We start from the raw sequence: 17,674 nt of genomic DNA, 5'->3' as shown, positions 1-17,674 counted from the left end.
TAAATTAATATTCGTAAAAGGACGACAATCAATGAACTTTAAGTTACTTTGATGTTTTAAGTGCTTACCCACCATGAATAATGATTGAAGTTATTTTTGACAAGCACAGTATGAAATATTTGTGTTTCCCAGCTGAAGATACGAAAACCGTAAACACCAGTCATATTATAGATATTTAGTACAACCGAAATTCATTGTAGTATTTTCGTTTGGTAAAGAAGAAGTGAAAATTACAGGAGAAGCTCAATATTTTGTAGAGAGTATAATTACGCTTCTTCCAGTACAGCATTAATTTTTAAGCAAACTTATTTCTGAAGCCCGAATTAGAATATTCTAAATAGAGCACGTATGTTGACACACTGAAGTTGCATGTATCACAGTGCTTGCTGTTAATGAACATATCTGTCAAGCTTGCTCGGTATGTGTTAACTTCTGTTTTCATGGTCTTTTCTAAGAATGAATCATCGAAAGTTCCTCAGTTTCGTTTTGGTTTCCGTTCTCATGCGTGTCATTAATGGAGAAAGTTCCGCGTCAAATGAAACAGACTGGGAACAGTGTTCTCCTCACTGCAACTGTTCATTGGCGGATGATTTAGTCTTTGCTAAATGTGACATAACAACGATGGAACAATGTGAGAGCTTTTTGCTTCCAGATGAGACGTCCATTTTGTAAGTAAAACTAACTTGAGTGCGACTGTTCATTGATTCCATTTCAATATACTGATACCTTCAGGTCCTTCAGTTAGCAAGTTAGTACCAAGTTGTCTAACCAGAGATCTGTGACCCACTTATAATTCAGTATATACCACGTCACATTCATCAATCGTCAGTTTTGTCTCAAAAACTATGATCTTAATGTCATAATCATAGTCATAGTCACAGTAGTAGTAGTAGTAGTAGTAGTAGTAGTAGTAGTAGTAGTAGTAGTAGTAGTAGTAGTAGTAGTAGTAGTAGTAGTAGTAGTAGTAGTAGTAGTAGTAGTAGTAGTAGTAGTAGTAGTAGTAGGAGCTCCACTACAAAAAGAAACTATTGGACAGTTAATTGCACAAAAATTAACCTAAGCTTTAGCTAAATAAGTACTATCGCAACTCCCTCAATCCGCCCAATTTCTAGACAAAGTCAGGGTGGACTTGAAATAGTTGAGATTTGTCTCATCTTTGTTACCAAGGCCATTCCACATGACAGCCACCCTATAGCTATAACTCCCTCTTAGGAGCCACTACGGTGCCTGGCATATAAAACATTGTTTGAGGAGCCTCGTACATGAACCCAGGAGGTTGGTTTAAACATATTCTTCAAACCCTATGTCACGTAGAGTCACATTTTCCATCCGTTGAAGACAAACAGGACCGAGTTGTCGGAAGCTCATAGAGTTTTAAACTTTTTACCGGAGAACGTTTTATCATTAGTACTACTGATGAATCCTGGTTACGAATCCGGAGTCTTTGATTTTCTTACGATCCTTTCATTTTTTTACCCTCCTGATTTTCCACGTATAACACGCAAACTTCCAAATTTGGAACTGCACATCACACTGATTGGACTGATAACGTTTTGGTTAAAAATGATAGTCGCGCAGCCAGACGTGTTCTTTATGGCTATACGACACTCTTCATTATATACAAGAACGTCTAATTTGGGGGGCTGAGGCTCGACAGTCTATTTTATTCTATTTTTTGGTAATTTGAGCCTGAAAAGTTCTTAAGATGTTCTTAATTGAGTTACCTGTTAAAATATTTCAATCAATCTATGCGGACGTGACCAAGACACCGGCCTATTTATTTGGGTTAATTTGACAATACAGACTGAATTTTTAACTGTATTACCTTATCCGTATTGGTACTGTTCACTTCAAAAACATTTGGTCAAAATAAAAATGTTCTCAGTAACTGACTTTCAGCCTAGGTCATGATGTTCTGAGTATGTTCTTAAAACTTTTAGTTAATCTCAGCCTCAACATTCCTTTAAAGTTAGGTTCTTATAAAAAAAAAAGGGGGTGTATTTACAAATGGTGCTTCTCTTTAAAATCAGACCTTTGTCATAGCCAGAAAGTCTACCATTGTCATAATTTGTTTTCTTTTTCTAAAAATGCAGAGATCTATCAAGAAACGGTCTGGTGGAAGTTCCTTATTGTGCGTTGAATAAAAGTACAAACATTACGTCTCTGTAAGTAAAAAAAAAGAACAATTTATTTTTATTTTTTAAACAGAGTTATGTTCTGCAGGTTTTGTTTGTCTGGGTTTTTTTCTACTACTTTGAAACTTTTCGCTTATTTAGTGAAAGTTGTAGTATTAAATGGTAAAATTTGTTACACTACACACCTCGATTTAGCCTTTAATATGCCTGTTAAGTTATTATCAATAAATTTCAAATCAGATCACAATGTGATTGAATAGGCCCCTTACCTTTATGGATGATACTAGCTTACATACTGCTGTAAGGACACTTGCCAAGAGGAATTAAGGGTGTTTGTCAATTGAAAGTTCAATCTCTTTAAATTCAATATTATTATTAATATTATTAATATTATTATTGAAAGGAAATGTGTAGCCACGTCAACAAATTTGTACAAATAGTAAAGGAGTTACCCTATTGAAATGAAGGTTTCCTATCTTATCTAAATTTTTACGAATACGGTCAATTTCCCACACACACACGTTTTCATTGTCAAATTTGTCCAAATATACCACATTCATGGGTATATGTTGATAAGCTTTTAGTTGTCCTTGCGATCCGTTAAACGACTTTTATTCACAGCGGTGATCGGTTGCCAGAGTCCAGAGTAAGCTGACAGTCTTCATTGCAATTGGTGATCAGACCAAGACTACTCAGCGCATTAGATTAGATTACGATCCGAGACTAAACCGATTTCTGTTTTTTTTTTCCTCTCTCTCGCACAGGTATCTTTCAGACAACAACATAAAGGCGATAAACGAAAGCTCGTTTCCAGTACTGCCTCATCTTTTTCACTTGTGAGTATTTGGAAGCATTTCATCTAATAACTATTTAATTAATGATCCAGGTTGAAGAGATTTCTCCGATCTATATCACTGGGAATCAACCTTAGGGTTTGATTTTTGGAGCAAGTGCGCAAACCTGGAAACGGTTGAAAGATGAGCCTACCACAACCAGGCAAATACGATGGCGGGGAGTAAGATAAACTCTCTTATAACCAACCGATTTATACCCTCGGGGCTCAATGGTTGAAACACGTCACGTACAAATAGGCGACAAAAAATCTCTGCTCAGATACGCGTATGTGCTCATTACCATGCCACCGAGGGAACGGTAGCATGATGACGAAACTCTGTGAGACTGCAAACAGCGGAAAGTTGCAATGTTCATATCACAGTGGTTATCAATGATCACATGAGATTGAGGTCATCTGTGCCAGCCAGTTCAAGATAGCATCCAAACGCTAAAATCGTTCAACATTGCAGTCGCTACTTACTGGATATAGAACTCGCGGGACTGATTTCGGGCACAAAAAATGCCACGGATAGTGTGCGTTGGACGATAAATCCTTTCCGGCTTGCTGGCATTTTGGATGATTATGCCCTTACAGTCAACCCAGGTCACGCATGACAATATTTCCAAGAATGAAATGAACATTCGAATTTCTCTTTGTAATGTCCGACGTGTGAATGGAATGTTGGACATTTCTTTGGAAATCGTTCCGAAAAAGACGCATTAAGGCCCTGTCTACAAGCAGGTAAGGTAACCCTAGTGCTAGCTATAGGGTTACCCTAGCAGGAGGGTTACCCTAGCGCTCCCACATTTCTTCTTTTTTCATCGACGTGTTTACAGGTAGGGTTACCCTAGCCCTAGGGTAACCGTAGCTGAGCGCTAAGGTTACCCTATAGCGGTATCGAATGGTCTTTGCGAGCATTTGCGAGCATGCGAGCAGTGTGTTTATTTTCGCGAGCACGAGCACTTGTCAAATTGTTCTTAAAAGGATGCGTTGCAAAATTTTTGCGAGCACGAGCCAGCGAGCACCCGTGTAATTTTTGCGAGCAATTCGAGTAAAGGCCAAATTTTGCGAGCACTTTAAAATTGAATGGGACCATTTGATACCCCTCAGCTCCCTATCGCCAGGGTAACCCTACCTGCCTTGTAAACGCTCTGCTAGGGATAACTCGCCTACCCGGGACAACTTTTTACTTGTTTCCAGACCCTTTGAACGTTGATAACAAACGGCCAGCTTACACCGTGGTGCAGGCCGTGGGGTTAGATGGAGATAAACTTTGCCAGAAACCAAAAATATTTCGAATCCAAGGTCGGCAAGTCTTCTCGTATTTCGTTCTTCCACAGGCAAGCATGATGATGAGTCAAATCAAACATCCGGACTGGACAAAAATAATTACTTGCAATCTGGCGAAAACTATCAAGTGATCATGATTCTGATTTGATCCAGCAAGGAGAAGAAAAAGACAAATTGAGTTTGGTTCGATGACAAGGTAGAAGAGATACTCAAGTTTGTGCGAGAGTGCAAATCGACCTGTGACTTTCATCTTCGTCGAATAATTCTCCTTTTCACATGTCGCATTCGAGCAAGTGCTTTATTGTATTCCATAGCCGCGTTTATTTAACAGGGCAACTAGTACTTTCTGTCGCTTTCTAGAACTGCGAAGGTAACACAGCAAAAATCCATCGCATTGATAAGCAGCCATAACTGGTAGCAACGACAGTAGAATCGAAGTAACTGCTAGAACCCTTCCCTTGTCGGCCATTTTGTTTGCAATGCGTGCGGTTATTAAGTTGTCCTGGGTGGTAGGGTAACCCTACCTGTGAAATCTTGCTTACAAACCTGGGCTATCTTTGACCCGCCTGCTAGGGTAACCCTAGCACTAGGGTTACCCTCCCTGTTGTAAACAGGGCCTTACTGAAAAAAAGATTCAAAATACCAGGGAAACAATTGTTATTCTTGAAATATTCACTTTTGCAATGTAAAGAAAAATTCACAGCTTTATACCGTCAATAAGCTAGGGAAATTCATACGGGAACTCTGAAATCTCGTTGGCGATTTTCAAAACGGACATGTAAATTTCAAAACTCCGTTCAAATTTCAAAAATATTGTTCACGCGTGGCCTGGGTTGACTGTAACAGATATATTGTCCTCGGAATTACATAGCTGCCCTTGAAGCTTCGCTTCTCATTCTTCGGGCAATCTTCCTCGGGCATTATCATCCGATGTATTAACAAATTATGTCGGCTGTCGGATGGAATAAAAAGCAATATTGTCGAGTTGCAACACGCAAAAGCGAGACCAGAATATGGCTAATAGTTAATTTTACAAGGGAAATTCCATTAGACAATGTTGCATTATATTTCCTTTTTTTTTTTTTTGAAATTTGAAAATAAATCTTACCTCATATAATAAATTTAGACGGCCAAATGTAATCAAAAGAGGATTTCGAGCGAGGCATATATCTTTATCAGAACTTTTCTTTTAACTTGGATCGTTGATTAAAATTTATCTTTAGGCACGAGCTTACTTTTACGTATACTTAAACATTAATTAAACATTTTCTAGTTTACAAAATAAAATTGAAAAACTATTCACCTTCATGTCTTGCAGAGACCTATCTAACACCGGACTCAAGGAGTGGGAAGGCGACATCTCGACCACCCTCCCCTCCCTGGAATACCTGGACGTTACAGGAAATCGTTTCTACTTCCCTGGCAGCAATCTCTTCAGTGTTAACACTCTTGTACATATCACTGGGGTCATGTGGAGTGCTGCATGCGGAGAATGTGTTTTGATCAACACCGAAGTACTTCTGAGCTTGAATGACAGTGACTCGTTTTGCGTAGTCGAGCCAGAAAAGTACGTGTATGCGGAAGAGATCGGATACGGAAAATCGTTCTACTTCGCGAAACAAGGTTTTTCTCCTCAGTGTTTGTGTGAGCAACGAGAGTGTGGTTTTGATGAAATAGCCAAGCCATATAACATGGAACTCAACTCGCTTCCGAGAAAATTGTTCTACCTTGAGTATTTATTTGGCGTCATAGCAGTTGCCTTGAATCTCGTTGTTGTTTTTATTTCATTCGGTTCCAGTTCATTACGAAAAAGCACGTCGTTTATTTTGATTGGCAACATTGGTTTCTGTGACATCATGATTGGCGTGTACTCAATCTTGATTGGCAGATTCACCGTGTATGAATTTATCGTCAACGAAATCGAATACCCTGACATGGATTGGTTTGTTAACGCGTATTGCACAATAATGGGAGTTATTTTTACAACATCTCAACTAACTTCTGTAACAACATCATTCTTGGCAACACTAGAGCGGTATTTGGCTATTGTGCACTGTATGAATCCGGAAGCGAGGCTCAGGAAACCGGTGGCTCTGTGGTGTTTGGCGGGAATTTGGTGCGTTTCGATTAGCTATTCACTTTTGGCGGTTTTTCAAGTCGGTGGCTTGAGATATCACGGCGAGTTCACATGTATGATGCCGTTCCTAAACGGCCCTAACATAAAGGATACATCTATCGTAGGTCTCGCTGTACCTGCTCTGTTGGTAGTACTCTACCATATAAGTTTTGCTTTGTACCTCCACATCTTCCTCCACGTCAAGAAAACTGAAGTAAGCGCTGGCGTGAAGCGAAAAGCCTCCTTGGCTAAGAACATTTCATTGATGGTGTTCACAAACTTTTTCTTCTTTGTCATACCGATGGTGTGCACTTTATTGTTTGTTTATTGCTACTATGAACTCGGGGAAGCTTTCAAAGTTGACACCTTGAAAGAATTGCAGATTTCTTTTATTATGTTATCGTGGCTTCCCATAGTGTTTCTGACTTTCAACTCATGTCTAAATCCTTTCTTGTGTGCATTTAGACATCCAAAATTTCAAGGAGAGTTGAAGGCTCGTATTCATCGATGCAGGTGCAGCTGTCCGCGGCAATCACAAGAAACCTTTCCCCAGGCATGGACACTTACGGCAACAAAACGCTTCGATCTGACTTCAACAGAAACTGTAGTTCAAAGCGAGATTGTGAGTGAAAGATACCGGTCCTTGGATACTTTATGAACTAAGAACTTTGATTGCAGCCATTCTTATTATTTTATAATTAAGAAAGAACTTCGAACTTTTATGTCTTAACTGTTCCAATCTAATCAGAGTATAATGAAATAGAGCGTAGGACTTATCAGTCACTACAGTGCGTATTCCAAGCACTTTATTTCGATTATCGGCCACAGTACCTGAAACTCGAACAACACATACCAGCAAGATCAGAGATCCACGCTCGTCCCGTAAAGTTAGATTAAAGGTGCCAATCGAAAGTGGCACCTTTCAAGACAGTTCAGCAGCCATGTTCAACGCACTACCAAGTTATTTGCGGAACTGTACTGACTTTCGATCTTTTAATAAAAATTTGACATCATATCTTATCAATAATGCTCGAAAGAGATGAAAGTTACATAAATTTCATTACATCTATGTTTTAGTTTCTTTATATTTCAATTCTTAAATTAAAATATGATATTATTGTAAATTATTATATTATACCATGTTCTGTGCAGTGATTAAAGTAGAATAGGAAATTTTTTGGAATGCTTATAAACCTTTATTATGGCAGTAAAAACTTCTGGATGCCCAGTAATCCTAAACAATGATTGGGCAGCCAGCCGTAGCCAATCAATGCAACGACCAAAGTCCTTACAATTAAAATCCCAACTCCTAATCATAAAGATCATAATATTATTATTATTATTATTATTATTATTATTATTATTATTATTATTATTATTATTATTATTATTATTATTATCATTATTATTATTATTATGATCATCATCATCATCATCATCATCATCATCATCATCATCATCATCATTATTATTATTATTATTATTATTATTATTATTATTATTATTATTATTATTATTAAAATAGACTAAGACAAGACCCTTAAGGTAAATAAGGCTTTAATTTTCAGGGAATGACTACCTGGAGAGTTGACTAGTTGTAAGTAATTTGTAACATCTGCTTTGTACCAGCTGTTAAGAGCGGCTGCCTGAAAGAATCGAGAATTGCATTTCAGCGACCACTTGGTCGGATTTCTTATATTTCGCCTGAAGATACCCTTGGATTAACTATTTTCGAAAATCATATTTTAAAGTTCCAGGGTATTTTATTTTTTGAGAAAATTGCAAGAGTTTGAAATGCGGCCTAGGTGTGGTCACAGGCCGATGAAAATTTAGGTCAAAGGACGAATTCCCGTTCACGGTGTAAAATAACCCAATACACCGTATTCACAAATGGCGGACACGCGCGGAAAAGACTGGCACTACGCACCAAAACGAGGCGTTTTAGGATAAACAAAAAAAAATTTCCAGCGAATGTAAGCTTCTAGAGGGTCAATAAGTGCTGAGTTTCTAAAAATTGAGTTTTTCTGATCACTTAGTCCGAACGAGTTCAAGTTCTAGTGTTTATTATTTATTGGTTGGCTTCTTGTAGCAATCTCAAATGCAAACTAGACACTCACGGGAAAAAACTGAGTTAGATTGCTTGTTTCAAAACTTCGAGTGTAATGTCTACAGAAAATATGAAAAGTTGTTAGAAAGATCTTCACTCTAGCAGAAGCCACAAAGGTTTATTCAATGTATTTTTTGGAAAGGGAATTAAAACAGGTTTCGAAGGAAAGAAAATAAATCTACAAACGGACGCAGTTTCAAAGAGTGTTCCGTGGTGATAACTACTCGGAAGTTCCGATCACAAAAGCTACAAAAACCGACTCCTACTACTATTGTGAACAGCTCTAATGCCTAAAAAACGAAAACAAAAGGAGGTGGAGGAAAGCTACTGAAAGAAAAGTTTAACTAAGGAAGCAATATGTGAGCCAACACTTGAATATTTCGGTACATTTTAGGCGCTTTTCCCCCGAAATAAAAAAAGATATCGGGCATCGCAAGATTGGCCAAGATTCATGCAAGTCATTGAAAATGTGGCAGTTACCAAAGTCAAGGGGAACTACTGGAAGTAAGGTATGAATTTTAAGAAAACGATCCTGCAAGGAAATTCAGGAATGTCACTCTCAAATGCGTTATGTTGTAACTGCATTACAAGGAATGGCAAGTTTAGGAACCCAGTGTAAAGCGAAATACGATAATCTAATTCTAACAAATTACCTAATTAAGTATGCAAATCTTTAATGATTTCAACCGAAATGCCGGTTAAAAAGCTGTGTTCTCTAGTCCCTCTGCCTGTTTCACGGAATACAATTTTCTCATTCAGGCAAGAAATGTTCCTTCTGAGCTTGTTCCATTATTAAACAGTTGGATTTTGATGACTTGTTTGATTTAACAAATTATGAATTTTGACGTGACTGCATTCTCTGCTTGTTGTTTACAGTACGGTTACAATGTTAATGAATCGAAACAGACAAGTCTTGGTTCACCTGTTGCTTCTTTTTAAATCATTCGTCCCGCCGTTTCTCTCCACATCCTTCACGTCTTTTTGTTGTCGTCTTCGTCTTTTTTTTCTTGGTATTATAGCGGTTTAGAGCGGTTTAGACAAATGGTTGTAGTCTCTCTTGCGCTTGGAACGTCCGATACGACGTTGATCACGCAACTCTCGTTAGAAATGCATCCTTTTGTATCTTTATTTTGTTTACCCTCGGATTCCGAAAGACATACCAAACAAACTTCCGTAGTATCTCTATCCATCTGCGCTCGAAAGTTGGATCCGATTTGTTTCCGTGTTTGTCTATTTTGCATTTGGGATTGCTACAAGAAACGAACCAAGAAACACTAGACCTCTCTCGTTCGGAATAAAGCCAGCATTCCGAAAAACTTGCTGTGTAAGAGCTTATCAGCTAAATAGTCTATCTGTGAGCTTGCACTCGCAGGCAAATTATTTTTTGTTTATCCTAAAACGCCTCGTTTTTATGCCTAGTGCCAGTTTTTTCCCGCGCATCCCTCATTTGTGAATACGGTGTATGAACTTGAAACATCACACAAACGTAGATCAACCATCTCACAAGAAAATCAATACAATAAAAATTACAAACTTGCTGGCTGCTTTCTAAAGCATGCAGATTTGTGTACGCTACTCAAAATGGCCTTGAAACTAATGCCTATTTTCATTAAAATAAAAGTGTTTCTGGTATGTAATTTTCTCTAAATTAAATCTCATATCTCGAAAGACGAAGAAAAGAACTTTATTTGTTCCATGTTTCAAGCTCTGATTCAAACTCTTTCCCACTGAAAGAAGATCGAATATGCGTGCGATACTTGCGGCTCGCAATTCACGTCACGAATTATGAGATCAGAACCGATTTACAAACACTTGACATCTGGAGCCCGTAAATGTTTCCAAACATCACATATTGGTCCCTAAAACTAGTCAGACTGACTGAAGACAGCGATTCAAAGTTTTCCGATTCCAGATGTCTCTCCTTTTCTGCTCTAAAATATAAATATATTTATTCCGGTCAATTTGCCTACGAATCATGTGCAAACATTTGCATACCATTTCGATGTCGCAGGAAAAAGTAGTGCAAATCAAACTTTACAACTCCTTTATCTTCTTAAATGAAGCAGTCGATCAGTAAAATGAAGAAAAACGCGTGACTATGTTCCTGTCGTGTTGTTTTGAGTGTTCGTTTTTAGCAGCGACGGCTCAAATCAGTAAGCCAATGTGACACTGAACATCCACTTCGCTGATGTCGGTAACGCGCACGTGATCTTTCGGTATGGAATCCTGCGTGTAGAGGGCGCTTTAAGAAACTGAAACTTAAAGTTCTTTTCTTCGTCTTTCGAGATATGAGATTTAATTTAGAGAAAATCACATACCAGAAACACTTTCATTTTAATGAAAATAGGCATTAGTTTCAAGGCCATTTTGACTAGCGTACACAAATCTGCACGCTTTCGAGTATCGAAATAATTCATCAATACGATCCATCCAGGAAGTTAAATAGATGCATCAAGATCACAGATAAGCAAATGCATTTCTGCGGCGATTCTGAATAAAGTCTTTGGCTATATCGAGCCGTACATTCCGTGGTGCATGGTTGAGAAGCGAAGAACTCGTTGTTTACGACCAAACGTATGTAGACCGGAAATGCGAGGGGCTGCTGACCGGATGTACTTTAAAATGCGACATACGCGCTTTTTATTTGTTTGTTTGTTTGTTTGTTTGTTTGTTTTTGTAGCTTCAGATAAAACGACATTCTCGCTATGGCATTGTCTCTTCTTTAGATATTTTTGGTACAAAATATCATTGATAGAGGGATAAAGGGACGACTTTTGATCCGCTTTTATGACTGTTTTACAGTGGTGAATAAAGAGGACAAAATAAAAGCGCTTCACTGATCGTTTTACGAAGCCATAACAACCACATAAGCCGCCCATGTTTTCCTGGGTTTTTTTTTTTTTTTTTTTTTTTATTCATTGCTTATCGGATGTTAAGGATGACCTGCACATAAGATACGTCGCTGATCTGGGGCATTAGCGTACACATTAGAAGTTACGAAGTTGGAAGTATTTGACCGACCTCTCCTCCAGAAATAAATAACTCTTCTCCAGGCCGATAAATTTTCACATTTAGTACCTAATACCTGCCCAAATTTTGGCATTTTTTCTGTTTGTTTATTTATTTGTTTGTTGTTGTTTTTTTCTTTTTTTTTGTGGGAAAAGGGGTGACCGGAAGTAAATTTGTGCCGTCGATCAAAAACACTGTAAGGGAAATTTGCATATCGTCGTGCGAAGGTTAAATATCTTGGTCGGGACAATGCAAAGTTGTTCTTTTTCAAATCCCATAAGGGACGTTTGTGAGTGCAGTGGAAACAACATAAAACTCAGTGAATGTCAAAGGGATATTTCCAGGCATGTTCAAGCCTACGGACTTGGTATTGCTGGTATGCACTGTCACGCAATAAAAAATAAATCAAAAACCATCCAGTGGAAAAAGTTTAGAAGTTGTGATATTATAGAGAACGACTAAAGGAGACAATTTACCAAATTTTAGGCCTGTACGTCTCCCCAAACGTCAGTTATCCGTCGAAATGTTTTGCCGAAATTTACAGAGCCCAGTATGGATCCGCCATCTTGGTGTACCTCTGTGGAACACCAATATGGCGGCCGAAGAATAGCGTTAACATCTGGAACCTACTTGGGCTATCTAGCGACTGATTAGCATTACTGAACGCCAAAACCACTTACATAAGCACTTTTTCTAATGTTCTAACTTCTAAAAGGCTGAAAATAATGAGATAAGCATATATTTTTCAACAAAGTCGATCATAGCTCTTTGTCACGCAACTCCATAACCGTGAAATTCAAACTGCTCTGATTTCCAAACGAAGGACGCTATGGAGCTGTAGAATTGTAAACGGTTATAAATATACAGCCTTTTTATGCCTGATGAGGATAAAAACTTTGGAGGCTCTTTAGATTTGGATTATAGAAAATTATGACGTCACATGCATACGAGCAATAAACCGTAATGAAACCAGCGAGAAAATGAATCTTATTCTTTGCGGTGCAAGTAAATAAATGTAACATTTCAAGTGCGAGTTTTTCATTCTCTTGTCACGAACAGTTAATCAGAACTGAATTTGTAATTGCATTTTCACAGTCTAAGAAGCAATCTTTTTTTTTTAGGGTGCGGCTATTATGATCATGTGTTCAACTTCAGTTCAGCTTCATTTCCTTTGTTTTTGTTTTCATTCGTTTTTTTTGTTTTCGTTTTGTTGTTGTTGTTGTAGTTTTGGCTTTCTTCACCATTGCCATTGTAAAACAACCCCATAACAAGAGGATATCATTACACTTACATCCGGTGTTACATCTATTACGTTGTGTTACATCCGGTCAGCAGTCGTGCTTCTCGGACTTCCGGCCTATGCGTTCAGTTTATTCACCATCCTTGACCATTCTTGGCTTGTCGACTATCGCAATATCTGACTCGATTTTAGCCAAAGACACTTACTTTGGATTGTTCAAAGGCATGCAATTGCTTTGTACGTTGATCTCGACACATTTATCTTTAATACTTCCTGGTTGGATAACATTGATGAATTTAGGTGCTCGACGGCAGAAATCGCAAGTATCACGACCATGTTTTGGACCTTGTCAACTATTCTTTGTCAAGTGTATGCGGGCTACTTGTATCATCATCTCTGGTCTGAAACACGGGAAACTGGATACTCGATGGGAGTAACTGTTAGATTGGAGTCTGCGCTAGATTTGGTAAAAAAAAAAAACGGAGCGTGCGAAGGAGAGACACTGGAGAGAACCACGCGACAAAAGCATCCTGAAGAAATTCCCAATACCTCCAAGGTAGCTTTTGTATCAATAATATTTCATCAAATTTGTAGGCCAAAACCTTATTTACTAAATGTAGGTAGCAGACAAGATGATAAAAGATACTTTTGAAGCTGATTTTCTCTCTCTAAAGCCAAATACTAATTCTAACTGTGCTACTAGTAGCACAGTAATATTTAGTCTTCCATTTAAAGATCAAGTGGCCGGTTAATGCGGTTCGTAAGCAGTTACGCGATCTTAACCAAAAGATTAGCCCTGCTTTGCAGCCAGTTTTCGTGAGCAAGAAATTGGGGCAACTCTTAAACCCAAAGAAATCAAGCCGTCAATTGTGAATAAGCAGTGTGTTGTTTACCATTTTCATGTGATCTGTGTGATGCAGATTTTGTCGGCTACACAGCCCGAGACCTTCATCAACGCATTGCTGAGCACAAAAATTCGGCAATCGGTAGACATTTCTTAGAAACTCACGGTAACGGTAACCTTTTGAAAGAAAACCAATTTAGGGTCTTAAGAAAGTGCCAGGGCAAATTTGATTGTTGAGTTTTTTTAATGCTTTTCATCAAGAAGCTCAAGCCCAATTTAAACATCCAGACGGACTCCATACGTGCGAAACTTTTTGTTTGATATTTTTATTTCTTTCTCACGTTACAGCTTTTAGTTAACCTATCTTTGTTTTTTAGTATTTATCGACTGCTACTATCGAACATATTTTGACTTGATAATGACGTTTAGCTAACGTCGAAACGTCGTCGTTTTTAGCAAAGTTTTTTTTTTAATCTTAAAATGATTTTAAAAAATATTTTTTCGCAATTTTTATAGTTAAATGCTTTTCAAAATCACTTCTTGTTAGTATACACTAGATTGCAAAAACGTTGACATCTAAAAAGCATAAACCGTGAACGATGAGACCCAACAGATTTGTGGGTAGTTTTTAAACAATAACCTCATTTCCATAATCAATAATTAACAATTCTCGTTCTTTGCAATAAAAAGTGCTGACTTAATTATTCCGAATAATTTTCTACGAAATACTGCTTAAGTTTATTTTCCGTTTTGAACTTAGGCAAATCGCGAATTGTATATCACTCAACAGCGCTCAAATTGGCCCTTGTTGGCCAAATCACAGGCAGCCCAAGCTCAATAGCAGAGAACCGTTGAGTTATAAGGATTTGTGTGGGAATACAACGGATTTGTGTAAAACGGTAGAAACCAACATTGTTTTGTCAATAAAGTGAACTTACCTTACTGCTTATTGTATTCTTTGTCATTTACCAGCTTTTTAAGCCGATTCAAAGCGATTTCGGCGAGTTAGCGTCATTCGGCTTTGTATTGCTAGGTGTAACGAAAGGCCGAACAGTATTTCAGCCATGCCCGAAACACGAAACGGAATAAATCCGTTGAAATCATCCTTAGTGTCCCAATTCCTTCATAGAATCAAAGTAGAGATGCATACCTATCCTGCATACCTATCCTGCCATCCGGCGTTCTGGCCACGGGTCTTTCGAAATCTCAGAAGCGAGCTGGCTTGAAAGAAAATCTTTCTAGCAAACGTGATACGCCATCCGGCGTTCTGGCCACGGGTCTTTCGAAATCTCAGAAGCGAGCTGGCTTGAAAGAAAATCTTTCTAGCAAACGTGATACGGCTTCAATTGAGTCGGAGTTGGGCTGGCAGGATAGGTATGCATCTCTACTTTGATTCTATGAAGGAATTGGGACACTAGGGATGGTTTCAACGGATTTATTTCGTTTCGTTCTTCGGGCATGGCTGAACACTGTTCGGCCTTTCGTTACAACGGTTACCAATGACACGCGACCTACGGCATTGAAAAGAGTCGGATAAAGCTGCGTTTTGGTGGACATCTGATCAAAGAAAAGCCGTTGAAATTATTTTGAATTCTGAGAAGATTCCAAGGTAACCCTGCAAGAAACTAAGAATTTTACCTCGCTAAGAGAAGGTAAACTTTATCTAAATTGATTCTCCAGCGCAAATAAAGGGTATTTTTGAATTAAAAATTTCGATTTTCACTGCACGTGATAATTTGCTCACTTGCACGCATCGCTGATTTAATTGTCAGGTGTAGCGATTTCAATTGTTTCATAAAGAAATACGGCTTCGTCTAAACAATGCGCATTTTTTAGACAAGCTGTCTTGGAAATCAACTTTCATAATGTTACCATCCGTCAGCGGATAAAACTGTCAATTTCTTCGTTCTGTTGCCTTGAAATGTTCTCAGAATTCAAAACAATTTCAACGGCTTTTCTTTGATTGACGTCCACCAAAACGCAACTTTATCGGAGTCTTTTGAAGGCGATAGGTCGCGTGTTATTGGTACAACCTCGTTCCCAGGGTCTCTCCTCTAACCGCCCCAGCGAGAGAGAGAGAGACCCTGGTTGGAGCTGGTCACGTGGCACCCAAAATCTGGGTGCTTGACACAATTTGTCGTTAGGGAGGGGTAGTAGAGTATGCAGTTGTCGCTTTCTCAAAAGGACGGAGAAGCCAGCTACGAACTTTACGACGACAAGCGGTTTTACAACCAAGCATTTCGACATCACACGCTCACTTGAGACCTGGAAGAGGTTCACGTTTCTTCCACTCAGGTAGAGTGTTGTTAATCCAAAAGAATTATTTTAAAAACAGTCGTAACGTTTCGGGACGCCAGAGGGAAACCGACAGACGATGGGGACGCTTGAGTCAAAACCTAAACAGGCATGGTGATTAGAACAGAAGTATCGCTGGCTTTACGCCTTTGAGAGCTCCAAATGGGGTGAAATGGGAAAGAAGGTCAATTTTAATATTGCCGAGTGGAACACCAAGAATTTTTGGCAATAGAATGTAAGCAGGCGAAGTGTCCAGAAATACCAACGGACTGAAGCAAGCCGCGTGTGAATATAATTCAAAGGTACTTTTCATCTTAGTTTATTCCCTACGTTCTTGACTTTAAGACGTAGTTAAACGAAAAATATTGAGCTCAGAGCGCTGATTGTGATCGAAAACAATGTATTTACAGTGTATTTAATCACAGGAAATCGGTGACCAAATAAATATTCAATATTGTGCTTCGCGAATTACATGTAAATAAACAGATTACTATTAACAAGAAGAATGTATTGGTATTTTCTTGTGAGTGATAAATTATAATGCTGTTATAATATATAGAGCAAAAAATGTACTTATTACCGCAGTTTATTTAAAGCTTGAATAAATGCTATTTCCGGGAGAATTCATGGAATCAGTTCCAACTAGTGTAGATAAATAACTTCGGTTCAAGTTGTAGAATTTATAAACCTCTGCTTCATTGACCGTTTGAAATTCCCTAGATTGTACTTAATATACGATTTTTGCAGACGGCATGAAACTGCGCCAAATCTCTCGCATTTCACTTGCTTAAATCGCACCCGCTTGAAAATCTCTGATCGGCTCTTGCAAATAAAATAATTGAGCGAGTGTACCCCGACCGGGAAGAAGTTTGTCGTGTGCTGTCACGTGACCAGCTCCAACCAGGTTCTCTCTCTCTCTCGCTGGGGCGGGAAGAAGAGAGACCCTGGGAACGAGGTTGGTATTGGTACCGCTGTAAACTTAGCAGTAAAAAGTCGAATGACGCTAACTCGCCGAAATCGCTTTGAATCGGCTTAAAAAGCTGGTAAATGACAAAGAATACAATAAGCAGTAAGGTAAGTTCACTTTATTAACAAAACAATATTTGTTTCTACCATTTTACACAAATCCGTTGTATTCCCATACAAATCCTTATAACTCAACGGCCCTCTGATATTAAGCTTGGGCTGCCGGTGGTGGAATTAATTTTGGTCATCAGCCGTCGTACGAAAATAGAATATTATGCAAATAAATTAACTACACTTATACCGATAAAGCCATTAGGTCTCATCGTTCACGGATTATGCTTTTTGGGTGTCAACGTTTTTGCAATCGAGTGCATGGTATCGTTTGGTACCAAAAATCGTAAAACTTTGACTCCCATTTTCTGTTATAATTGATTGTTTTTTTAGTTAAGTTTGTGTATGTCCGGTACCCGGGAAACGTTTGCTTAAGTGCTTACCCAGCATAAATTATGATTGAAGTTGTTTTGACAAGCACGGTATGAAATATTTGTGTTGTCCAGCTGAAGATACAAAAACCGTAATCACCAGTCATATTATAGATATTTAGTAAAACCGAAATTCATTTTAGTATTTTCGTTTGGTAAGGAAAAAGTGAAAATTACAGGAGAATCTCAACATTTTGTAGAGAGTATAATTACGCATCTTCTAGTACAGCATTAATTTTTAAAAAAAACTAATTTTGGGAGCCCGAATTAGAATAATTATTCTGAATGGAGCACGTTTGTTGACACACTGAAGTTGCATGTATTACAGTGCTTGCTGTTAATGAACAGATGACTC

The 17,674-nt window shown here is 38.4% G+C and overlaps 1 protein-coding gene across 1 annotated transcript; it reads left to right on the top strand.

Annotated features, from left to right (window-relative positions):
- Window positions 1-488: 488 nt before the first annotated feature.
- LOC146478944 (lutropin-choriogonadotropic hormone receptor-like) lies at window positions 489-7,407 on the top strand. The gene is made up of 4 exons (XM_085111206.1): window positions 489-668; window positions 2,094-2,165; window positions 2,900-2,971; window positions 5,579-7,407. The coding sequence occupies exons 1-4, from the start codon at window positions 502-504 to the stop codon at window positions 7,032-7,034; spliced, it is 1,767 nt and encodes a 588-aa protein (XP_084967332.1). The 5' UTR covers window positions 489-501; the 3' UTR covers window positions 7,035-7,407.
- Window positions 7,408-17,674: the final 10,267 nt, after the last annotated feature.

The sequence above is a fragment of the Pavona decussata genome, unplaced genomic scaffold (assembly GCF_977016875.1).
Source record: "Pavona decussata unplaced genomic scaffold, jaPavDecu1.1 SCAFFOLD_61, whole genome shotgun sequence".
Taxonomy (NCBI): Eukaryota; Metazoa; Cnidaria; class Anthozoa; order Scleractinia; family Agariciidae; genus Pavona; species Pavona decussata.
The sequence above is the reverse complement of the archived record's forward strand: the minus strand, read 5'-3'. Positions and strand labels throughout refer to the sequence as shown.

Excerpts from the sequence above, each read along its gene's own strand:
- LOC146478944 (XM_085111206.1), top strand. The coding sequence starts at position 502 with ATGCGTGTCATTAATGGAGAAAGTTCCGCGTCAAATGAAACAGACTGG. Across the intron at positions 669-2,093 it reads CCAGATGAGACGTCCATTTT|AGATCTATCAAGAAACGGTC; the intron begins GTAAGTAAAACT and ends CTAAAAATGCAG. Across the intron at positions 2,166-2,899 it reads AGTACAAACATTACGTCTCT|GTATCTTTCAGACAACAACA; the intron begins GTAAGTAAAAAA and ends TCTCTCGCACAG.